This window comes from Rhynchophorus ferrugineus, unplaced genomic scaffold (genome assembly GCF_030347505.1).
Source record: "Rhynchophorus ferrugineus isolate W39M unplaced genomic scaffold, kcgeb_rfMv2 rfM5, whole genome shotgun sequence".
Lineage (NCBI taxonomy): Eukaryota > Metazoa > Arthropoda > Insecta > Coleoptera > Curculionidae > Rhynchophorus > Rhynchophorus ferrugineus.
In genome coordinates, this window is record NW_027472584.1 from 20298992 (window position 1) to 20326567 (window position 27576).

General features: G+C 29.3%; 1 protein-coding gene across 4 annotated transcripts in view; it reads right to left on the bottom strand.

Annotated features, from left to right (window-relative positions):
• Positions 1–27576, bottom strand: part of LOC143197263 (zwei Ig domain protein zig-8) — a 689161-nt gene that overhangs the window by 80389 nt on the left and 581196 nt on the right. For all 4 annotated transcript variants that reach the window (XM_076405572.1, XM_076405568.1, XM_076405569.1 and 1 more), the window contains exon 3: positions 1173–1383. In XM_076405572.1, coding sequence (XP_076261687.1) covers positions 1173–1383 — 211 coding nt within the window. The remainder of the gene's footprint in view (positions 1–1172; positions 1384–27576) is intronic.

Here is a 27576-nt window from a genome sequence, read left to right on the forward strand (position 1 = left end):
GGGTCTGATTTTTATCATAGCAAAATAGTTGAAACATGTAGAATATTTATTAAAACTTTAGTATTATGAAACACGCTAATTGTAGAGTGAACATTATCAGCTTCAGCAAGTTCGCTGTGTTACTTGCTTTGTCTAATCCTAATAGTTCTTTCACTATTCGTGCCTTGTAAAGTGTAGTTTTAAATTAGATCTAATTAAATTTTAAGTGTATATAAATCATAGAAATGGATGTACACATGGTTTTATACAAACTTTTTTCCATCGTTTTCGAGTAGGCGGCTTTATCACTGTGATATAGTTCGTCCAATATACCAGTGAACACACATCATCGGAATTTATAATGCCGCAATATTACCACGTCAATCTGTTTCTGACTCTGACTATTTATTGGCTTTGGCGTGTTCAATCAGAGTCAGCAAATCAGAATCAGATCGCAAATTTTATTAAAAAAAGCAAAGCGCCAAAACAATATTTGCTGGTTTATAACTTCTAATTATTGTCATTAACATTTTGAAGAATTTTGTACACATTTGCCATGTTTATGTCAGTTGACGAGGCTCATTCAATACCCTAATAAGCACGCTGCTATATTAGTTATTTCTACGATTTAGAAATGGTGAATTGAGCCAAAATGTTCTAAGAATAACAGGTCGTTATAAAAGAAAACACACATACATGGAACATTTGAAATGAGTCGTACCCCATCTGTCGTATCTTAAAGACATTGTTCTTCCGACTAGTACTTTCTTCGATCTATGACATTTTGTTATTTCCATCTTTTTCAGATTAAAAAATTGTGTCCATTTTTACATTAAAATTAGTAGACCACCAAAAATTGGAAGATGATAGTAGCAAATTGTAATTTGTTTATAAATCTATATGGAATTTTGTAGAAACGGCAGAATCAAAGTTGCATATTTAGACAAGTAACCATAATTTATTAGATTATGATAGCCACTTGCTTTTTCTAGTAAGCACAGAAAGATAATAAATAAATAAAACAAACTTTTGAACATGAGTAAATGAAAATTCTTGTTTAATATAACATAATTAATTATATAATATATATATATATATATATATATATATATATATATATATATTTATATATATATATATATATATATATATATATATATATATATATATATTTATATATATATTATACTTACCAACAACATTTAAATTAACAAAATAACTGCGAACGGGTTGAGTGCTGATTTGGCATTCATAAATTCCTGCATCTCTTTTTTGCGCCCATTTTATTTGGAGAGTCCATTCATCAGATTCAGGATGATGATTGGCCTGGAAACGTTGATCGCTGGTATACGTATAGCTGCTCACCGTTAAAATATGAATATCTCTATGCCGGATCCATGACACCTATAAACAAAACTAAAATTAGAATTCGAAAAACCAAATTAGTTCTATTTATATTTAGTAATATAGAAAATATAATTATTGCATGGTCGTATGGGGAACATTAAACATAATATTTACGAAAATTTTTTTGTAACTTTACAGTACAAGAACAGATATATATTTTATCACTATGATATGTGGCGGAAATAAATTGTTTATATTGCCGGTGGTGATTTAGTGCCCGAACAGAATCAGAACTAGAATTTTTCTGGAACGATTTTACGCGATATGCCATAAATCACGAGAGAATATTTAAAATACCATCTTAAATGTTTATGACGATCTAATATCGCACAGAATAAAAAATATAACACATAATTTGTGGCGTTTTCTTTTTTTTTTTTGATAAAAATAATAGTTTATTTAAAATTATATTGTCTTTTTTTGATAAAAATAATAGTTTATTTATAATTAAATTGAAATGTTGGGACCAATTTTACTTATTTTCGGTCAGATGGAGCAACATCTGGATAGTTTAGTGTATAGTGCATTTTGTATTTGTACACATATATTGTTTTTTGAAAGTCAATTCTGTTTCTCTTCGTCCAAAAAATATACAGTCAATTGTTGAGTTGTCAGAATTATTTGAAGAATCTAATTTATTTAGGTTTTATTATATATATGCAGAACATACTGTGATGCTTTGATTGATTTTGTTTGTTTGAAAAAAAAAGGGTTGCAACGTCAGGCGAATAGTGGCTATTGAGAAAAAACATCATTGAATGTACGTCGCCTAACAAAGAAAAACCAACGAAAAAAGCTGAAATAACGTCGAAAATAACATCATAAGGGGTCCAGTTAGTCGAGGACGACTCAGGTTGGGGGTTTGGATAATGAATCCTCTGTCTCACAGAAGATCGATAATGGATAATATACTTATATAAATAAATACGTTCTTTTATTTCGTTTTATCCCTTTTTTCCTCCTAATTAGCACAAAAATACAGTTATATTTTACTGATATAGCACACCTAATTATATTACATAATATAAACGTGGTTCTGGCCAATCAATATGTTCACTTAAGGGACATAATACGTAGTGGACGGCACTCGTATAACGTAGAAAGCAGTTATTCGGTTCTAATTGAATTTCCTTAGAAACTCAATTATTTTTGGTTTACAGACCTTTCAATTCGGATCGAATAAAAGCATTGATTGGGTTTTTCTATTTTATTCGTTATTTATTCGTTTGAATCTCTCTCAGATTCATATTTCTAATTAACAATCATCGTAACCCATATCGACTTTATTTTACTTCGTTTTTTAAAATTCATATATCGTTTTTATAACTGATGATTTAGTGAGTGTCTTATTTCTGTTATTTCTTATACGCTCACAATTATTTAACAAAATAAAAGACCTTGTGAATCATTTTTTGACGATAAGTGTGCAGTGTTCTTTTCCTGAAGAATAAAGTTTATTGGTAAATCTATATATACCATATTAGCGTTTTTATATAATATCAAATTGTTGTAAATATGGCTAGTAACATAATAAACGAAGCTATGACAAGAGTAGTATTCTACTTGCAGATTTGTGAAGAGATTTCAATTGTTTCAAATTTTATAAATACCGCAATATAATCCAAAAACCTCAGAAGATATATTCAGTCTCAAGGTAAAAGATTGTATGTACTTATGTGAAAATTTCATTACAAGGTAGATATGATCAAATCCTAAATTAAAAATATTACTTCTAATTGTTGGCACAAAATTTATAAATGTTGGTTTCAAGTAAGTCATGTGTCGAGTATAGAAACTAGGATTACACAGACAGGTAAGGATTTATATTTGCCACATGGTGCATGGTTATATTTTAGTATCTGTTTATTGTTTCGAAGGTAAAATGTTTGTTAACTGTGTTGAAATTATTTCAAACATAATGGCTATGTAGTACGGAAAATATAAAAGTTGTCCAGTACAAGGTTATTTGGATCGAAGAGTCACAGTGAATATAAGAAGTACTTTGCTAATGTCTTTTAAAGTAATACACTGAAAAAATAAACTTGCTAAATAAATTTGGATATAAACTTAATTTTTTATGTTGTTAATAATTATTTTAGAGATTTTTATTGAGCAACTTTTTTCTCACCAATTGTTAAATAGCTTCTCCATATTATTTGACAAATGTTTATGCTATGAGGGGTCTTAATATGTATAAGAAATATGAAACTATATTTTATAAATGTGACTCCCTTCAATGTAATGAAAAAAGGGGCATAACCCTTTCAATATTGTTGTTGATAGTTAATAATAAATTAAAAGTTATTTGATACTTGATTATTGCAAGGAAAATGTTATATAAATGTTTTAATATTTCGTGTTTTGTAAACATCATTTATCACTGAAAACTGTCAAAGCAAGGAAAAACAAAAAGGATTTCGACAAGTTATGACTTTGATAATTGAATTGATTAAGTTCTTAATTATTTGAAATAATCTGGGACGCATTTTTAATAAATTTGTGTTTCTACCTGTATAAATATACAGACCCACAATTACCAAACGACAGCTAAAGAATGAATGACAAAAATTTTCACCCGATATAAAAGAGAAAAAGGTCGATTTTTTTGCGTTTTTTTTTTACTTCATTAGCAATGCAAAAATATTTTTGAGATAGAATTTAAATGCAAATTATGACTGAATAAAACAAATGTTAGTCTTTCTCGGTCTAACAAGAGATGAAATTCTCGAATTAAGCTGAATAGCAATAAAAAAAATTGTTCTTCGGGAAAATAATGAATACGTTTGATATTCCACAATTATACCGTATACGAGTGTTTTAAGTTAAATGATGAAATATGTGTGGAAAAAATATTATTATCGTTGATATTAAGTTTTTGATTCTAAAAGTGAGAGAGATATTCAAAATAATGATTATTTAATGTCTGTTAAGTATCATATTCTTTTGTCTGCTCCTGCAAAGAGGAATAGAGGTAGACAATCGCTATAATTCTTTATATAGTGTTGATTCTTTGTAATTTTTAATTAACATTTTAACCCATGTTATTCTGTATCTATCCAATTCGTCCAATTTAAGTCAAAGCAATAAAAATATTTGTTCTCTTCTTCAAAAACTGTATCCATGTGTGGTGAAGCTATAAATTACTTGAAATGATGGTTGCGAAATTAAAAATAGTAAATATCTTTACTTCATTTACTTATATCTTATTTATTATTAAAATATGTGAAATTTTTTTTTATATATTTATGAATAAGTAAAATTAAATAATAAAACATTATACTAGTATTTATCATCATTTTTTGAGAATTTAATTATCATGCAGTGTGATATTAATCTAATATAACGTGGATATATACACCCAATTAGTTAGAGACCCTGCGGAGTTCTCATATATATCTCGCAGTCACTTTACTTGACATTTTTTAGCTCTTTTGGGTATGTAGAAAGAATCATGGTGCTAAAATATATGGTACATTGTCACCAAATTCGTTGAGAATTGCCTCAGGGTTTATATAAAAAATTACATTTGAAGGCCGTATAAAAACGAATGGAGTAAATATGATTCTTTCATTTTAAAATCATGGAGTCTCGATATAATATTAGCTACGTTTTAAAACGAAACGTTTATTTTCCATTTATATAAATTGATGTTTGCCATTGATATATATTGAAAGCGATTTGATGACATAGTAACGTGATATTTTTTAGTGAAATTAGAGTTTTTTGAGGATAAATTAGATGGTAATAGCTAACGTACGTAAATAGCTCGACGTTAAATAAAATTAAATCAATATCGTTTAATTGCGGCATCCTCATTTAAATATTTGCTCATTTTAATTAAAGAAACAAGCTTTAATTTTCCATTGTTATTAAATTACTAGCGAGGAATGATAAACTGAACTTTGTACAACATAATATAATGGATAAACAATTTTTAGAATCATTACCCTATATAAAATGCTTTCCAAAATTAAAAATAATTAACTTTTAATGTTGTTTAAAAAGTACATTAGACGCATTTACGTATATTTATTTTCCTAGCTGTTTTGTTTGAACTGGGCCCCCCTTTTTTTCATTATAAATGGAAGGGTGTTATTGTGGAGGAAAAAAAACATTTAATCTGAAAGCAGTGAACGAATAATTATAAATATTGTCAGAGGCGTCAACCAGCTGGTTCCTGGTTGCTTTTTCCAGTACAATGGAACCATTGTAACATTTCAGTTCAATTAAGTCATATAGGTCGTTTTTGCTAAATGGCAAAAACATGAACATTTTCCAGCTTTCGCAGCGTTATTTGCGCAGTTAGATTATTTCAATTTTCAGCAGTAACAGTTTAAAATGCATTGTGGTTATACGTGTTTCAAAATCTACTGGTTTTCAAGTTTTTTGAATATTCCTATTTTATTTAATGTTATTATTTACTTTGGTTAAAATACTCAGTTGTTTTTATGTTTGTAAAATCGAATTCATTCATATAGATGTTTCAAATAGCTTTTCATCGATGTTCTTCGTTTTTTGGCAATATCATAATTTAATTTCTAGTAATTACTGTTTTATTCCATTGAGTATAGTTGGTTTAACGGACTCCTGGTTTAATGAAATTCTGCTCAAGATGAACAATTTCTTTCCAATCTCACAAGACAGTATTACCTTCCTGCTGGTGTAGCCAGCCACTTCAATGTTCCACAATTTTTTTCGCAAAATATTGTCGTATATAATACAATTTGCCTTGCTCGTAAACATTCGTCTTAAAAATTGTTCGATTTTTCTACATTTGAAAAGTGACTCATAAGTCTTATGCTAATGTCCCGTCATTATTATAATATCCAACCACCGTATTTACGAGACTTTGCGATTCTTCATTTTTAAAAAAACACCATATAGATGAAAAAAAAACTGAATATATATAATTATTTTAATGAATTAAACATTCATTAAAATTAAAATTCACAGTTTGTTAATATACGGACGAATATAAAAATCGACTAATTATATACGGAGGAGAAGAATTTTCAAAAGCTCGTTACGAATATAAATAAATAGACAGAGTGCTTATCCCATCTTATTTGAGCTTGAGGGTCAAAGCCTTATCTGATGTCTGAATGATCAAAGGTCTTTAGACATTTCTGGACGCGTAAGGGTTCGAAGATATATATCAGTTTTGAAATCCAAACGGCAATTTGGCCTTTAGGTAAACATCTAGAACTTGCCAATGGAAAAGGTGGTAAGGTGGCTACTTTGTATTACTACCGCCAAATCGCTATATGCGAATTCAGATAGAATCGTTTTCGATGTATATATGTATATATAGAGTATGTATTATTATATTCCTATATTATCTAATATTTGATTTTCTTTTAGTTTTAGGTTTTATTTTATTCAAACTATTATATATATATATATATATATATATATATATGTATACATAATATTCAAAATAAAGCAGTAGTGAATACCTGTAGATAACCATTATATAAATATCAAATTTTATCAACATCAATAACCAAGTGCATTAAAAAAATGTACCATATTTAAGGAGTACTTTTAAAAAGTAAATATGTGGGTTTCTGGAAAGGAATTTATCATATATAAAATTCTGACGAAATAGTTCTTCGTTTCTGTTATGGATAAGCTCAATATAACATAGTCAATATTATTTTAAAGCTCAGATTCTATTGGTAAATATCGTGAGAGTTCCGATACAAAAACAACGTATCAACATTTCATTTTTACCCATTTGTAGTTTTATAGTTTATCAATAAGTCGAATATATTCAGCTACAGCCAGTCCTTTCTGCTTTTTTTATTATTATTTGTTTCTGTTTTGTTGCTATACGTATCATTTTATTATCCCTTTCATTTACGTTTTTTTTCGTTCATTTTGTTACTAGTTTTGTTAATAAATAAATTGGGAATCCTAATTAGATATATTATGAAAGAATACTCTGTAGCGTTGTATTAAGTATAAATAAAACTGTTAATTTCATTTCACAGAAGGAAAAGTCTGAATATATTCAGCTATAGCCATTTGTTCCTGTTTTTTTATTATTATTTATTTCTACGTAAAACTATCCTGGTCATTATTGTTTTTTTTTCATTAATTTTGTACTAACCTTGTTAATTAATAAAATGCAAAATATGACTAGATGTGTTATGAGATAATACACAATTTTGTAGTTCGAAGTTGAAAAATGTTAGTTTGAATTATATAGAATGAAAAGTTTGAATATATTCAGCTCTATCCAGTCTTTTTTGTTCTTTTAATTGTTTTAATTATTAGTTTTTTAAAATCATTATTACTTTCTATTTTATTCTTCGCCATTTATACAAAACTCTCCCTTTTCTCTCTCTGTTTTAACTAGACATAAAAGGGCTTATCGTAATTACATAGAACGAAATGATTAAGTATTATCGGTCGTATTTAATAATCAGGTATTTATACTACTGATTTGGAGAAAAAGTAATTTCGTAAATCAACATTACACAAAAAAAAGGAATCCTTTCAAGATATCCTACAAATATTCAAAATTATTGTACAGTATCAATTATTCTGCAACATATCCATGCCAATATTGATCGTTTGCAGACTTCGTTAACAAATTGGTAAATTTTTATATAAGCAGAAAAAAGACGTTATACGTTAAAAATGTCCAATTATCTTTTAAAAAAGCAACATTGTTTCTTCTTTGAATTATTTTATTGTTTTTAAGATGAATTGATTAAAAATTGGAGTATTTGATTTCAATTTTGTCGCTTCTATATATTATAATATAATTGATATTACTGAATGTTTAAGACAAAACTAAATTGTTCAATAAGGTCGGGATAATGAAAAACGATTTTATATTATGCATATAAATAATTTAAATTTTATGTCTGAAATGAAATATATAATTTGTATATCGATAAAAACCGTACATATTGCTGGAAATGTTCAATGTTAGAGGTAAAATCAAAACAAAACTAAATCCCCAATACGCTCTCGGGATAATGTGGCCTATACACCAATTTTGAACGGATGAAGAATTGTTTCTCGAAATACGTTGCGGATTTACTGTAGACCATATCCTCATATTCTGCGAGAGTCCCTGTAAAGCGATAAATGAAACCGTACTTCATCCCTAAAAAAATGTCCTATCTAAAATATTATCATTATTCAGATTTCGGTTAAACCATTCGCAAATTCTAAACGTCTCGGAAAATCCTCGGGTAAAGTTTTCATTGAACCCGAGAAATCTTGGCGGAGAGGAGGAAAAAAAGACCAATATCATTTTTTAAATTTAATGACATGTTCTTATACAGAAGTTGTTCTACTGTTTAATTTTTTTCCAGGACGAATTTTATATACTGCGTCGGCTGTCACTTGATATTAATGCTCCTTTTTATGACTTTGCTGTCGAACTTCAAATACACAAAAAAAAGTAAATACAAGAAAATCGAAATAATATTTTGCCTCAAGAATATTTGCCACAGATGTTCTATATTTTATTTCAATACTTTCAAATAACATACTTTCAATTTATTTCAATTAAAATAGTTAGATGGTTCGAGAGTAATATATCTTTTCTCAAATTACAAGATAGATTTAGTATTTTAGGTGTAGAACTTAATTTTAACAACTTTTTGAACAATTTACCCAGCAAACAGTACTGTACAGACCAAAACAAATGGTGGTCTGATGGAGTCAGGTCTAGTTAATATGCTGTACAAGGGGAGTACTTTCGATCCCCATTTCAAGTTAAAGAGGGTTTTTCTTAACGAAGAATATTATGAAATTGTTCTGTACGTTCGAAGCATTTCGTCAATATTAAAATTATACAATGTATTTTGTTTTGTGTCACGTATCTTAAAAATTATGAATTCTCAGAGAGTTCAAATTGAATTTTCATTAAATTCACCCTGAAATATACATATTTTGATAGTTTTATTTTTATCTGAGAGATACACAATGCTAGTGTTTAACTACAATTTCCATTAAAATAACTTCGAGTTAATAAAAATTGCATGAGTAATAAACAATTTTGCGTTGAGTTGAATAGTAGTACAATACATTTTTTATAGCTTTTAGTTTCTAAGTTATAGAGTGAAAAATGTATTTTCAGAAAGTTACTGGATTTTTATTTATGTCACACAACTTGAAAATTATTCATTCAAATGCAATTTGACGTAAATTTTCATTTCTTTCACCTCGAAATACCTATATTTCGAGAGTTTGTTTATGTCTATTTTTGTCATATATATTAAAAATTATAATTTCTAGAACAATTTAACATGGATTTTTGTTTCTTTCACACCAAATTACATATATTTTAACATAGCGCTCTTTCTCCTAGAGATATAACATTTTTGGCACTTTTTCCACCTAATAGTTCACATCTCTTGCTATAATTTTTGTTCACGTAATGGTAACTTAACGAAAATTATAGATGTTAGAAGGACTTTTTAATTATATCAGACGGTATTATAATAGTTGTTATATTAGTATTAGTACTTAGTAAAATATATAATGAAAATTGTATATTCGATAAATTGATTTCTGTTTACGTCAGGTATCTCTAAAATTATAAATTCTAATACAAGTTATATGAATTTTCATTACTTTTTCGAAAAATGTTTTGAAATCATTATTCCATAGTTAAAAAGGGTTAAAACGTATTTTGGTAATTTTTAAGGTGTTAGACTTGTCGCTGTATTCACTGTATTTTTTAATACTTTCTCTATTCAATTTAAAGAAAAGTGTTATTAAAACGCATCAAATGTATGGAGTGCTACTGGATAAACTAGTTTTCAAACTGATTATTTCGATACTTCATAAAACTGTTAACTAAAAGAACGTCTTGGTCAAATCAAAAGGTTAGAAGATAAGTATTTAGACGGTATATTGAAGGAAATCATCATGGGAGCTAGCTGTTGGAGGAGTTTGAGTTGAGAATTGAAAGAAAAAATGGTTATTTTTTCATTTCATATTTTATTTTTGAAATATGTATAAAAAGTAATTTCATTCAACTTCTTGAAAAATAATATTTGCTTATTTTAAAAATAATTTTTACCCATTGTACCCATTATTGTTTAAATAAAAAATTCGATTAAAATTAATCTACAGCCATTCTGTGTATTTTGGGTAAATTATATTTACTTTTACGAACATCAAAAACTATATCTATTCTGTATCGAATAATAATTAAACCGCCAACTGATTAGCGAAGTAAATGAAAGTTTACAGTTGAGTTGGATAACGTGTTGCGTCAGTTAATTTAGTAATTCCTTATGTTGATCAAATTTTAACTAGACGGCTGAACCATACTGACTAATAGGAAAATGTATAACGTAATAATGTCTAATTATAATTATGCTTGAAAATTTAATTTCATTTAATTAAATAGGAAAACGGATCTGTTTATATAAAATAAAGTAAACGCCTATATATGATTTCTCGTAAAATTAATAGGAAATTATTCCGATAATATGACGGTAGGGGAGAAGTATAATCGCGTGGGTAGTAAATCCAAGAAGACTATAACTCAAAATCAGCCTTAAAATATGATGACTTTATTTTCGTTGGCTATGTTTCGTATTATTATGTAAAGCATGTTTGCTGCCTCTAAAAATCCACGACAGTAGTGAAGTTGCAAGTCGAAAAACGACCACGGAATACTTAATGAGTTATTGAAGAGGTTTTGCCTCTCAATTTCATCAAATTACGATTTTTTTCTTGGAGTTTCCTTTCGATTATGGTGTACTAAATAAAATATTTTATACCCCTATCTATATACGTACGCGCACATATATTATACATATATACATATAAATACAATCTACATTTGCCTTTATATGTATATTAGGTATGGGATTTGGTTTGAAGTATATTTTAATAAAAATAATCACGTACGTAAAAATAAATACAGATAAATTACACAGTAAAAACCTTTTTCAATAATATAAGCCAACTTCTGTTGCTCATTTACTCCATATAAAGGAAACTTGAGCCTTGAACATTGATGTGAGATCATAGTAATATTTCTATTGCCAAATTAACAAATAGATATAGTATTAGGGGCAGCTTTTTGAACCATTTACCTACAAAATCACGCTGTATTGATCAGAATAAAAGATGGTCTGATGGCTCCAAGTTTGGTTTGGTTTGGTTTCTCTCTTCTTAGGTCACATATCTTAAAAATTATAAATTCTAATACAGTTTAAATTGAATTTTCATTAAATTCAGCCAAAAATACATATGTATTGATAGTTTTATCTTTATCTGTGAGATACAAAATTTTGATAATTTTTCCATTTCAAGTTTTTAACTGCCATTTCTATTCAAAAGGCTTTCATGTTAGTGAAAATCACATGAATTTAAAAAAAATCGCGCTGAATCGAATGGTGGTATAATAGATTTTTTAAAACTTAGTATTTAAGTTATATAGGGACACATGTATTTGATGTACTGGATTTTTATTGTTATCAAAATCAAAATTATTCATTTGAAAGTAATTTAACCTACAATTTCGTTTTTATAACCTCAAAACACATATATTTAAAAAGCTTTGTCATTATAAGAGAGATAAAATCATTGGCGCTTTTTCCATATGAACAATGGTTGAAAAATTCTTTACCAATAACATTTTTGCATAAATCCGTAATAGACCCCAAAAATGTTATTCTACTATCACTACTCATGAAGTTTTAGCTTATTGTAACAAGTTGCAAAACTTTTGCATACAGTTTCGATCTGATATTCGTAAATTGATTTTAAAAAGGAAAAAGAAGCTAAAGAAGTTGTGACTATAAAGTGTTGGAAAGCCTCTATCTGAAAGTTATCATGATTCGGAAGTTATTAAGATGTGTTCTAAAGTACACCCATTGCACAACCATATTGTTCCTGATGGCTTGGCTGAAGCGAGTGAAGAGTAAGAGGGGCCATATCGCTAGGTCATAAAAACATAAAGAAGTAATATCAATGACAAAGCCATGCGAAAAACAAGAGGAAAAGGAAAAAGAAAAAATAAAAAGGAAGAAAAAAGATAAAATAAACAGATGGTATTTGTATTTTAATATTATTTTGACTATAACTTGAACTAAAAGTATATAAAAAAATTCTCCTTACTATTTTGCGTTAAAAACTATTTACAATTTACTGCAAAAATAGCTTTGACCGATTCTAGATCTTAAATATTTACTTGTGGCTTCAAGCTCTACAGTTAATACATACCATATCGTTTTCCAATAAATTTCTGACCTAATTGATGAAACATGTTTAAATTGACAGTTTTTATTTACACTAAGATTTATTTTTACTGCAGTTCGTCGGCTTTAAAACATTAAAACAGTTATGACATCTTTCACTTAACAGAATTTGTGATAAAATTGATTTTAGATTTACTTCGGGCTTCTTATTGTTGTTGTGTTACATAAACCCCACAATAGAACCACTAAGAGAAGTAGCTGTCATGCAAGATGAGGACTTTGCATCGGTTTCTCTCTATTTCCAGCATTTTTTCAATCAATACGCCATTATATTTACACAAATGAGGTCAGTCGATATCTGCAATAACAGTTTGATTCAGTTTTAGCAGTCTAACATTTCACCAGATGAACACCAAGAGTTTAGGACAAAAAATATTCCCATTCGGTGTCCATCCAGATGGATGACTCTTCTAGACTAACCCATGACGTTACGGTCATTAAACATTGACGCGAAGTTATTGGAGAGTTTGAGCTGCTCCACTGGGATACTCAAATACTCTCTATTAAAGTCGGATCCTCATCCTTCAAGCAGCCCCTGTTAAAAGAAGCGTTAAGAACTTACACATCCACAAAGGCACTTTCATCTGCAGTTTCTCTGAAGAGAGTTTTGTAACGAAGTCCATGTATAGAGTGGACAAAAGTTCTGCTACTATTTGAATGTGCGCCGTCTTGGTTATGTGACGTTTAGATCAGTTACGCTTTAACTAAGTTTTTCATTCATTAAGTTTCGCTATATCTCAGTCTTCTTTTATTGATTTATTGTTATATTATATTTATATATATATATATATATATATATATATATATATATATATATATGTTGTTGATAGTTAAACAATTTAAAATAGTAGAGTTATAATAACCCTCATATTAACCTGACAATTTGGAGCAGACTGGCCCTTAAAGGGTGACTCAGGTAGCATTAATGGAATTTCTAATTATAAACTTGTATCCATATCATCAGGATTTGGAAAGCCTTTCAAATTGGTTGAACACAGATATACTGAATATCTGATTCTCCCCTATATAATTGGCGAATCAAGAGAACGCTAATATTCATTATCACATTAATTTCAAATTGTACACGTACCATAATAAGTAAAAACGCAAACAATATGTTTACTGTGTTACTTATGGAAGGGATGGAATAAATAAAATGTATAAAAAAATGTTTATCTCAACATTAATGTTATGGCTTTTGTTTAAGAGAAAGCAAACATAAATATTAAAAGAAAACAACCCTCGGCATAAAAAAATAGTTTAATATGAAAATTGCTCTAATAAAACTTAGTAGTATGTTTATGAATAATTCAGTAATAGAGAATGAAACTGTAGTTTTAAATATAAGCCAAGAAATTATGCAAGAGCAGGTACAAAACTGTTGAAGCCTTGCCGTGACATTTACATAATAAACATCGATAAATTTGTTGGAGCCAAAACTAGAGGAATGATATTTAGCTTTAAATCGTTTCAATTTTTTTATGCCACGTTAATAGTCGTATATGATCATGTGGAAAAGTGGTCGTTAAGCAAGTTTAAAAATAAAAAAAATCAATATCTTGTGGCTTTATAATTATAAAGTTCTATGTCTCACGCGGAATTTACAGAAAGTTTTTTAGCTTGTATATTTCCATTCAAATTGATGCAGAAATGTTAATTTTCCTTACTATAGGACTGAAAAATAACCAGGGTAGATTTCTTATCATATATATGCTAATAACCATTTTTAAAAATTAACGTTTTTTCAAATAGCGTATATTTTATATTGTTTTGGTGACTTAACATTTTAATTCAATAATATTTGTCTTTTTATTTTCAATTAAAATATTAAACATCTATAACACAGTCTCGTTATTTTAGATCATTAAAAAAGACAGTAACAATTATAACTGAAGTAAGTTTCAAATAATATATGTTTTGTATTAGCAGTTTTATTTATAAAAATATAGTTTACTCTATACTGTGTTATTTTATTTTATTATATTTCACGTTTTTATTTCATCTTTTCGTTCTTTCAAAAAAGTTAGGCAATGAAGTTTGTTTTTAAAAAATGAGTTGATTTATATTTTTGTTGCCTATCTTCAAAACTATAAATTCCATAACAATTTAACATGGATTTATATCATTTCAACTTAAAATACTTATAATTTGAGGGTTGTATCATTATCCGAGAGATACAAAATTTTGGCACTTTTTCCATATATGTAGTCGTAAAAATTTGCAATTTTTTGCTGTTTTCATACTTTGTGCTATCGTCTCCGTTAAAATAATCACAGACTAATGAAAATTGCAGGATTTATAAAGAATTTTACGGCGAATCGAATGGTGGTATAATTAATTTTATGCAAACTTTAATTTCCAAGTTATACAATGGAAATTGATTTTTGTAAAAATTTGTATATTTCTGTTTATGTCACGTATCTTAGAACATATATATTCCAAAGCAATCTAACATAGATTTTAGTTTCTTTCTCCCAGAAATACATGTATTTTGAGAGTTTTATCATTATTCAATAAATTACTATAATTGTTAACTTTTCTTTATATGTAATCATAAAAGTTATATAAAATTATAAGGATTATAAATAATTCTGCACTGGATTGAATGTTAGTATAACAATTTGTATGCACAATGTATACAACTGTCGCTTTTTAAGTTATACAACGAACAATTTACTTTCAAATAATGACTGTACTTCTCCTGATGTCACATATCTGAAAAAAATATAAATTATTTCATAGATTTCCGTTACTTTCATCCCAAAATACGTCTATTTTGAGATTCGCGTCTTTATCTGAGATTTAAAAAGGTTTGGCATTTTATATATATTGTCTCCTATATTTAATTAAATAAAAATCCACTGATATAACTTTCAATTATTGTTAAATTTTGCTCACAATCACATGTTTTTTTTCTCTTGCAAGATATGAAAATGATTATGTTTAAGACCCACGTACCTATCAGACATTGCTTTTTTCGTTTAACATTTATTTTCAAGTTGATTATGAGTTATTCAATTTCAATGCTTGTAAAGGTGCTTAGAACGTCTTTAAAGACTATGTCTTTATTAATATGAAACCAGTACTCTAGATGAAAAATGGGAAGAAGAAAACAATGCTTTAAATAAACTATATTGTACTAATTTCTGCTAATGTAACGTCCAAAGTTACAAAAAAATGTCAATACTTGTTTGTGTACACAATATGTTGAATTTAATTGAAAGAAACTAACATAAACCTATGGAAAAAATATTCCTGAAGTTTAAGAAGTTTGCTTTTGGTCATCATTGAAACAAAAACAGAATTAATAATAAGTAAAGTATCGGTTTAGTTTGTTCGAAAGTAAGTTTTGATATTTTGCGCTATTTGTTTGGCAAGAAGACACGTTAAAAACTTACCTGCTACGTAAGGACAATTCAAAATACAATTCAGGAAGAAATATAGCAAGAATGCAATCGCTTATGCGTTTAAAAAGGTTAAGAGAAGGACGGGTAGATACTACAGAAAGAAAAATACACTGTACCGTGAGGAGAAAAGGGGTTCAAATGTCAGACGCAGCATAAAACACCACTTGTTTTTAGATTTAGGTGGCGCCATGCAACTTTGTCGTCTGTGCCAGATATTTTCGTATCTCAGGATTTAATTTGAAAAAACTTTTTGCCACTTTGCGACTACAATTAAATCATTTTCGATTTCAGACGGTTTCTTTTCATTTACCTCAGTTCATTTATAGAAGTTAAGAATCTTACAAATCTATACACAATCTACAATCTTTACAGAAAGCAATATATTATTATAAAAGTATATTAAACTAAATAAACTGCTTAAACTATTGTTTTTACATTTTAAATTCACCATCATATCATCTTAGCAAACAGTACCCATTATAATTAAAGTAACCTGATGTAAAAATATAGTTATAATGATAATAAATAATTATTTATTAGTAATTATAAATATATTGTATAATAGTAAAAATAATTATTATTAATTTTTCAGTTTTAGTTATGCAATTTAACACGGATTTTCATTAATTTCATCCTAAAATATATTATAGAAGTTTTATCTTTATCAAAGAGATAAATAATGTTGACTTCTTTCCGTGAAAATTTGTGATTTTTTGCCATTTTCATACTTTTTGCTACTATTTTCATTCAAATAATCGCAGATTAATGATATTTGCAGAAATTATAAAGAATTTAGTATTTGAAGCGTTGAATGGAATGGTAGTATGGTACATTTTACGCAACCTTTAATTTTTATGTTATATAATGAAATCTGTATTTTCAAAAAATGGATTTCTGTGTATGTCATACATTTTAAAGATTATAAATTCCAGAATAATATGATGTATATTTTCGTTTATTTCATCCCGAAATACTTACATTTTCGGAGTTTTATCTTTATAGAAGAGATAAAACAATTTGGAACTTTTTCCATATACATAATCGTGAAAATTTGCAAATTTTCTATTGCTATTTTCACTAAAATAATTGTAGGTTGGTGAAAATAACAGAAATTATAAAGATTTCTATGTTGAATCAAATGGCAGTATGATAGTTATCGTGCAACTTTTTTTTAAATTTACAATGAAATGTATATTCTTCACAACTGAGTGGATAAGTGAAAACAACTAATTTTTGCAAATACTATTTATACATATATAACAAACAATATATTCCCCAACACATTAGACAAAAAAAAATAAATAAAAATAAATGGATTGATATATGCTTATATTAAAAAGTTTTATATTTTCTTAAAGAAGTAATAATATGTACATTCCAAAAAATATTGAAAAACAAGGATAATTTTTCAATCATCTAATGTTAGGACGCACATCTTCGGTTTTATTCAAAATTTAAAAGTACCACTCAATACCAAAGAACCTTCATTATGTATAAAAACAAATATTAATTATGATAAAACAAATAATAATTATATATAAAAAAACAAAATCTCGTTTACTCAGGAGTGAATTTTATGAATCGTTGTATTTTTAATCTAAATTAACTGTATGTTTATTTGGGTTGAAATTTTAATTTCAAAAATATAATATTATAAGGATATTTATAATCCATGAAATGTAGAAATGGGATATTCAGTGCTCGTTAGAGCCGGCTTGGTTGGCGCAGTGGTAAAGGTGACAGGATGGTCCACCTATTGTTGCGATAGTCGCGGGTTCGAATCCTGCTGGGGCATGGTCGTAAATTCATGTTTGTGATTGTTTAATATTTGTGATTGTCCTAGGCAAGAGTGCAAAATCAGACAATGAAAATGACCCCGGTCACGCCAATAACCAGGCTGGGTATGACTGGATGTCTTCTGGGATTTCTAAGTTGGTCACTCGCCAGTCAGTAGGTTTAATGCCCAGGGTTGTTATTCGGAGCCCACGTTAAACTGTAGATAATAGAAGAAAAAAATACTCGTTATAAATTACTTGTTTTAAGTGTTTTATCTAAAGTAAGAAAAAAAAGAGAAAGTTATTTTAGTTGGAAAAATGTTTTTTTAATCAATTTAAATAATGATTGACAAAAATAGATAACAGAATTTATTCAAGTAAATATCGCGCCTAAGAAAAAAGGGGGGAAAATTCAATCTAACTTTTTAACATTTTTCTTGAAAGACTTAAGAAAAATAAATAAGTCGAAACTCTGGAAAGGGAATGGAATATCAGTGAAAAGGGTGTAGTCCTATAACGAACTAATCTTACATTTTTTTTTGGCTAAATAAAAATTAAATATCAACATCATAAAATCATTTTTATGTTGACCATATTTCCTTGTAATTGAACCCTCAAAGTGGTTAATTAAATTTATGTTAATTACTTTTATGATCTTACACTTAATTATGTCATACTAACTAGCGTCTTAATTTTTATTGCGCTAATTATTTTTTAAGGATTTTGTAAAGATGTTTTTTTATTATACAGATTCAGTTTTATAATTATTACTGCATCAGGATAAGTTTTGGTCATTTCTTGTGTGAATATAATGTCTCTATACAATATCGATTTTATATGAAGATAATTTTAATATACGTGTAATGTTGATGACATAATTACAGTAAAATCATTGTATATCAACCCTGTATTAACAAAATATCGCTGTTATTTACAACATTGTTAATAAATAACTAGTGTTAGTTTAAGTCAGATTAAAGACTAGAAAAAATTGTTAGTTGTAAATTCGTGTCTTCTATTTTGTTGTCAATTATTCGTAGTGTAGCGTATACTTCAAGTTCAAAGGTTGGCAACGCTGGTGGACTGGCATCAGGCGGTTCCCGGCTATAAAAGACCACCACGACGACGTCTCGCTTTCTTTTCTTTTCTCTACCCTTGTAACAGTACCACTTTACCAGCGTTACCGTACTTCCTTTACCTAACCTAATATCCAGTGCATTCTCCCGTCGACCACATGCATCATTCAATATATAACAAGTTTTAATCATAATAAACAAGTTTTTCTTCAAGCAGTGTTTTCAGTTCCCGTGCGAATTCCTTCCACAAGATTGTAGTGAGCCTTCGGACAAACAATTGCATCGACAGCCGAACATTCCGACCGACCAGACGAAAATCCCTGCAATTGGTGACTCCCGACGTGATCGAAGTGCTGAACAGATAAACCAGCTCAACAGAAGCCACTCGACAGGTGCTCGACACGTGCATGGAAGGATAGCAGGAGGAACGGAACCGATCAACATCATATGGTCGACGTTATCCCACGAAATTAACGCGATGGACGAAGAGCACAGAAGCCCATCATGCAAAACATCAACACATGAACACCCTTGCATCACGAAACGGGACACGTAAGGTACCACAGTTATAGGTACCCTCAAACCAATCTGAACGCCCCAAGACGAACGACGTCCTGCTATACCTTCGCTGGCAGCTGATCCCGTAAAACTCCTGACTAAGATTATATTCCCATCTTACAAGCCGTCCCTGCCAATTGGTTGCGTGATTGCGGGTGGACTCAGGAACCTGCGTCACATGGAGGTACAACCACACATACAGATGCACATCCCTACAGAGGTTTTCGGTTTTCAGCTGCCATCTGTTTAATTTCTTTGGGACAATTGATTCCTTTGGGTTTCCTCGTAAATTCAGGGGTATTATTCCAAGTAGCTGGCTGGATATGTACAGAAAGATTTTCTGCTTCTACGTTTAACTGTTCAGATGACTTGAATGGTATATTCAGCTGCAAATCTCGTCCAGTCTAATTAGATTATTTGTTGATATTTAGTTTTGTTCTTTCTTAATTATGTTTTCACTTAGAGACAGAATCACTGGCTAGTAATCTGAGCTAAGGTCACAATTTTGTTCTACTTCCATATAGTTTCTAGATATATTTCTGGTTATGAAGAAATCTAATATCGTTTTTCGGTTTTAGATCAAATTTTTATTCAATTCAAAACTACAACCTTCCTACTGTTAGTTTGAAGAAAAATATAAATAACATTTTTATTTGTTCAAAATTAAAACCGAAAATTGTTAAATAAATTCCATCGTTACTGTCGAGAAATTATTTGATCCCTAATAAAGGAAAACTACAATATTTTCCCAAACTCGGTTATTACGTCGCATTCATTAATAACTCCTTTCAACTTTAACGTTTTCCAGTCGAATAGTTTTCGAATATTTTATTTTTCGCTGAACAATTTCAGAAATAACAATTATTAAAATCTCAAATTGGACAGTGAAAAATAAAAAGGATCCAGATCGATATATCGTCAAACCGTTTTTTGCACGATGTATATTGTTTTTGATCTATGGAGGTTTGCTATTGTTATTTTTTGGTTTGGTAAATATGAATAAATTCAATTCCATTAACAATTGGCAATTTGAAACCGTGTGCTAGCCAAGCCATACTAAATTGATCAGAATGAACGGTAATCAGTAGGTGCTAGATCTGGTGATTACGCTGAATTAGCACAACTTCCTATTCTAGTTGGAACAGTGTATCCTTCGAAACTCTCGTAATGTGTGAACGAGCGTTATCATAAAAGATACTGTTGATCTTGTTTCATTTCGGGCACAAGGGCTAAGTAGACGAATATTATGAGTTGACGAATACAAAATGATTTGATTCACATCCTTATAATAAGAAGATATTATGTTAGTATGTTTTAAAATAATAAATTAAAAAATAAACTTGATAACAAGTATATTGGGACATATATGAAAAAATAAAGGAGTAAAATAATGATACCGCAATGATATAAGTGCTATCTAAAGAATGACATTGCAAGACATAAAGAATGACAAGTGGCTCTTGTAAAATTACTGTATTTAACGGGTTTTATTCTATATTTTTGATAGAAAATATGATGAAAGGTATCAATACATATAAATAATAGATACTACAAAATCATACAACAAAAGTATTTTCAACGCTTCCTTGGTCGGTGATAACAATGATTTTTTGCACTTCGGGCTTTCAAAATAAAATCACTTTTGATCACATGTTACTATTCTATGCAGAAAAGACTTCCGATCATACCTTTGAAACAGCATTTCACGATTTTCCATTTCCCTGTCATTCAATTGATGTTGCACCCATATTTCCATCTCCTGGTTATTCTCCATTGCTCGTAATCGGTTGCTAATCGTTTCTTGGGCCATATTCAATGCTTTTGCCAATTGATTTTGAGTTTGTGTTGGGTCATCTAGTAACTCTTGAAGTTTCACATCTTCAAACTTCTTCGGTCTACCAGAACGTTGACTTGCACCTCGAAATCACCACGGTTGAGTTTTCGAAATCATGATTCACATGTTTTTTTTTGGTTAGAGCATGCTCATCGTGTATTTCTACCGGCGGCTTTTTTCTTTTGATCAAATTAGAACAGTAATGCGTGACGCAAATTCACGTTTTTCGACACGACACTTGACATTTTCAAAGAGGTATAAATCTATGACGGTGCTACATTCGCAAAATATAACATGCAGCTTTAAAGTTGCATGTTAGTACAATAAAATCAGATATGTGTCAAATTATAACATTGCATACTTTTTTTTATATATATTTTAAAGTTTCCTTTTACTGGCTTTGACTGTCGAGCGACCAACTTCAGAAATCGTTCCATAATACATCCGGTCTTACCTAGCCTGGTTACTGACGTGATTGGGATCATTTTCCTGGTCGGACTGTACACATTTAAACAACCAAAAACATAAATCTACGACCATGCCTCAGCAGGATTCGAACCCGCGGCTATCGCAACAGTAGGAGGACCGTCCCATCGCCTTTACCACTGCGCCACCAAGCCGGCTACATTGCATACTTAAGTATAATGACATCGGTTAGAAAAACCGGTAATGAATTTCTGGCATACCTGGTACGTTAAGTAATAATGAATCAGCATTAATATTTATTGCATTATTTATTAACATTATTGAACAACGGATATTGATTTTTGTGTTTCTAAGTAAAAATTGTGATTAGTGCCTTCATAAAATAAAACAAACATTATTCTGTTAATGTTTTCATGGCGTTGTAACAGCATAAAGACATTAAAGTTTGATTGGTGAGAGTATAAATCGTATCGTAATTTTATACACAATGTTTTATCGTTAATCATTTCGTTAGGAATAAAGTAATCAGACTGATTATAAACCTTAAGAGAAATGATTTCAGGTAATTTAAAATTTAAACTTACTGCAGAACGAACATTTTTATTGCACCGCCAGTGAAAGAAAGAATGGAGGAAACCGCTAGGTAATTAATGTTTTAATGCCCTTTGAAACTTCAATATGTTCATGGTCAATGAGGAATTTAACAACCTTCCTATTGCATATTGCATGAAGGTTCGTTTTTATGGTTCGGAGCACTTGAATTAATCAGTAATTAGCGAAAAACTCCCTCGCAGAAACAGAAATACATTTTGTCTAGTTTTCACGATTTTATTTTGTCGGCAACATATTTCCAGCGCGTGGATTGATGGATGGCCTTTTCAAAAATTTATAACATTACGAAAAAATAAAAACTAAATCGATCAATACCAAAAATAGTTGTTTAATATTTAATGAAATTTTTAAAACAGGCGTTTCGGTAATTCTTTTCCGGTTTGTTTTTCGCTAAACTAAACACGTTATTTACAGTGGATAGTTTAGTTTTATTTACTAAAATTATTGGCCATTTCAGCTTACTAATGTAACACTTGTAGAACGAATTTTATTACGTGGGCGTAAATCAAAAATATAAATTATTATTAAAAGATATTTGTTTATTTTAGTTACAAGACAATATATACACAATTAAAACAAACATCATATAAAGTACTTACAAACAACAATAAATCAATTAAACTAAAAGTTAACAGGTGGTAAACGTCTATTGAGGAAATAGTCGGGCGACGGTTCTGAAATAGATAAAAAAGTACCTGACCAATCAATTTTCGAGAATAAGAGTAAGATATAAACAACTTTACATCAGCCGTATAATTATTAAAGGAATTATCGGCCAGGTTGATTAACAACGATGATGATACTAATAATTAAGGTCAATTGAATGGTAATTGAATTTGTACGTCGATCTGTTGAGTTTTCAATGCCGATAGTGATAACAATGCCTAAACGTGTCATTAGAGAATAATGATGAAAGACAATAGCGATATCTGATAGCAATGATAAACTATGCTTGGATGAGGTATGACATGTGCACACGGTACGAAGGGATAGCACGCGACGTACCAGCTTATGCCCTAACACTAACAATAATGACGTGCAATGTGATCAAGGGATAACGGGCGAGATCTTCTGTCACTAAGGTTTGTAGGCCTCGCTAGGATTAAGCTGTATTTTTGAAATAAATAAACAAATTAACAAATGAACAGTATTGTTACTAGTGCACTCACTTCTCCACCTCCAGCTATGAGGGATGTGCAATGCGTACAAGGGAGAAAGCTAAAATCCACACGCTAGATACGCTGCCATCAAGAGCCAGTAGAAATCACTTTCGGTGGTGTTTATGTATGCTTCAAATTATCCATAGATCATAACTATACATCAGAAACTTTGGCCACTATGGTATTAGCCTCTGGTTTATAAGATAGCTACAATTTATATTTACAGTTGTAATCATAAAACTATTATCATTGATTTATAGTGACTATGAGTTATAATAAATAAATAAATGGCCGATAATGTTCAGAATAAATCGATAACTGAATAGATAAATTAATAAATAAATGAATAGTAAACTGAATAGATAAATGAATAGGTAAATAAATAGTTAAAAGAATAGAATTAAAATAAAAAGAAAACTGGAATATTCTGTGAAAAACTCACCGTTTTGAAAACTCGGGTTGTGCAGCTTAAAAACACTGTATAATCGACACGATTGAAAAACTTAGTTATTCTGACGGTGGCGGCTGCATAAATGAACTTCCATAGATCTTGAAAAGCCCTTGGGCAAGTTAAGTTATAACATTTGGCAACTGCAGTTCGAGAAGGTGGCTAAACATGTTGCCAATTATGGCAATTGCTTTCGGTGCTGGGTGTCTGCGAGGGTGGCAGATCCCAATCAAGCAGTGGTGACTACCTCGCTCTTTTAGTTTTTATACCGTTATCTCAATTTTTCCAGAAACATAAAACACACCAATAAAATATCAAATTACGCTTAAAATATGAACGATGTTTTACCTTTAACGTAAACTTTCTAAGGGTCGGTTCTGGGATTTCCTCCAAACTCCTCGAACCAGAAGTGTTTCTTTTTTGTTCGTTTTTTAGAGATGAATTTAAATAATTATATTAAAAAATAATTCGCTTTTACACACTATATGACACAATTTTTCTAACATATATAAGATTAGGTGTTTTGAATTCCTTATTTCATTGTTAAAAACACTGTCTATCTATATGGTTGTCTGACATTTCACGTTCCTCATTAATAGTGTGAATACTATTTACGCTTAAAAGCTATATAACTCACAATAGCAGCCGATATCTATAGCATGTTCAGTATTTTAAAAGAAACGTATTAAAACATGACACTAATTTTAGGCCTAATCAAATACAAGAATACAATTGGAAAGTTTATGCTGATTTCCAAGATGTTACTCTGTTGCCTGGACCACAGGGAAGTTTCACGAAATATTGCTGTTTTCTCTATTGAAACCACTATGAAGTTGAAAATTGACCAAAAAGAAGTGACTGTTGTTGCCTGTTGAAATCAAATGTTAAATACGAACCTTTTATTCCACAAGAAATTGTGATTCTTCCACCGTTACATATAAAAGTTTTTGTTTAATGAAAAATTTTGTCAAAGTCATGGATAAAAACGGTAAAGGCTTTTGTATTTGAAAACTGTTTTCTCTAAATTAAGTGATGCTAGATTAAAAAAGGCATTTTTGTTGATCTGCAAATAAGAAAACTTTTAAAAAACAATGAATTCATTGAAAATCTTATTGTTAAAGATTTAGCGGCTTGGTTATCTCTAAATAAAGTAATTCATGGATGTTTAGGCATCTTAATGCTGAAAATAACGAATTTTTAGTGATTGACTTTTTACAAAAAAAATAGAACTATGGCTGTGAACGCTTTCATCAGCATACAAAACAGATAGAAAGGAGGCAAGGAGGATGGAATGTTAAAATGTTAGTAGATAGTTTGTAATTACAGAAGATTCTACTGTTCATAAGAGGAAAAATTAATATTTCGTCATTTTCTTTCAGAATATATGACTCATTTTTTCTACTCACCGCGTAAACCTGAGTTTTATTTAATTTTATAGAATAAAGAATTATTACATTTTCAGAACTGCAATAACTTGATATATGTAATTATGTTGTACAACAAGAAAGACTTTTATTTCAATATCTGAAGGTATTGTAATAATTATAAATTGAATTATAACAAAAAAAAAACATCAAAGAACCCTTATTGTAAGCAATATATCAACTGTTATACAAGCATATATCTGTTATCAAATAATAACACACAGAAGAAATTTTAATTTCGGGAAATGGTGGAAGGTAGGAAAATACGATACGGATACACAAAGCGCATTAAAGCTGTCTTCCAAAAATATATATTCTTCCTTTTATATATATAAAAAAATGGAAATTACAAATTAGGTTTTCGGTATAACACTACGAAGGAATTTTTTTCCATATACATTAAAAATATTATTAGAAATAAAATACAATGTTCTAAAGCATAAAAGACATATCTCATTTTCTATATATATTGTAAAATTGCTTTGAAAAAAAAACTTTTAAAACAAAATCAAACTATTCTCGAATAAAATATAAACTATGTACTAGGTTGGAATTTTCTTTCTCTCAAAAAAGGTTATTTTATTCGAAATAAAATAGTAATTTTTAATATTGAATCTGTTAGTTTTTATGTTTTACGCTGTTATACATTTTTGAAAAGGTTTTCCCATCAATCTACACTTTGAAAATATGTAGTCAGCAAAAAAAAAACCTGCAAAATAAATGGCCGTATGTATTTCCATTCATTACAATAATATGAGGTACTATTATTTTAACAAATACACAGATAGATTAAAATATAAAAATTGTGTTTTTTTATTACTTTTTTTTAAAAATATATTTTAAAGTCTCCTTTTAACTATATTTAACTAACCAACTATGGATTTATCTGGACTGGACCTGCAGTTGAACGTGGGCTCCGAACCACGGTCCTCAGCATTAAGTCTACCGACTGGCGAGTGACCAACTTAGAGGCCATATCAGAAGACATCCGGTCCTACCCAGCCTGGATACTGGCGCGACTGGGATCATTTTTTTTTGTCGGCTTTTAAACTCTTACCTAGGATAATCACAAACATAAATTTACTACCATGCCCAGAAGGATTCGAATCCGCGACTATAGAAAGAGTAGGTGGACCATCCTGTCGCCTTTACTGAAGCTCCAACCTATTATTTAATTATTAAACAAACTGATTTCAGTAAAATTATTGTTTTCTAATGTAATTAAAGGCGCTTTATGCCGGCTTAACTATAAACTGATACTTCCATAAAGGATTATTATTATTATTATTTAAATCACCGCGTATATCCAATGAAATGGGTTGAATATTGATCTTCTTGAATTTAAAAAGCACAGGCCATTCACTGTTATCAAAATCCCTATTGTAGGTCGTAGCTAAAATGGAAAGCTCCAAGCCAAATTGAATCCTCCATACAATTCTGTCTTAAGCGTTTCACTATTTCCAATTTTCAACACGTTACTTTAATAAAATTTTTCTCGATTGCAAAACAGCTGAGCTTGATTGCGATATAGGGCATGATTTTTTTTGTGTGTATGTGTCCTCTCCTTCCATCGATTTATCCATGGCTGGGTTATATTTCAGTTTTTTGTTCTCGCTGAATCGCAAACATTTTCATGCAAAGCTTAACAATAATAAAATATAGTAATTGATAAAGCACACACTCATATATGCACATGTTTAATTTTATTACAAAAAACAATAGATTGCTGTTGAACAAAATTAAATTATACAGAGCAATAAATTAAAAATACTCTGTAAATAAGCTGGTTTGTTGAATCTGAAATAATCGTATTTTATAAATTAAATAACTACAGCGTATATTTTTTGGTAATGCTATTAACGGTAAATAAAATTATAATATTTATTTCAATTACACATCATTTTTAATATATAATATAAATCGAAAACATATATAAATTGATGTATGGTTGTTTCACATATCAGTAAAATGCATCGTAGCTACAAAGGAAGCTTTCTATATACTTTGCACTTGATTGAATCAGTTTCTAACCGATTATGATTTTTTATCTATCATAGAATTGTTCTCTTTCTTAATTTAACCATTTTATTTAATTATTTACTTTAATTCTGACGTGTCCTTCCTACATTAATTAATTTTGTTGAATTATTTTAGGGTCTCGTTTTGCTTTAAGTTTTATGAGATCATTCTTGTAATTCTCATTGGCTTTGTGTTAGAATTTTTTTTA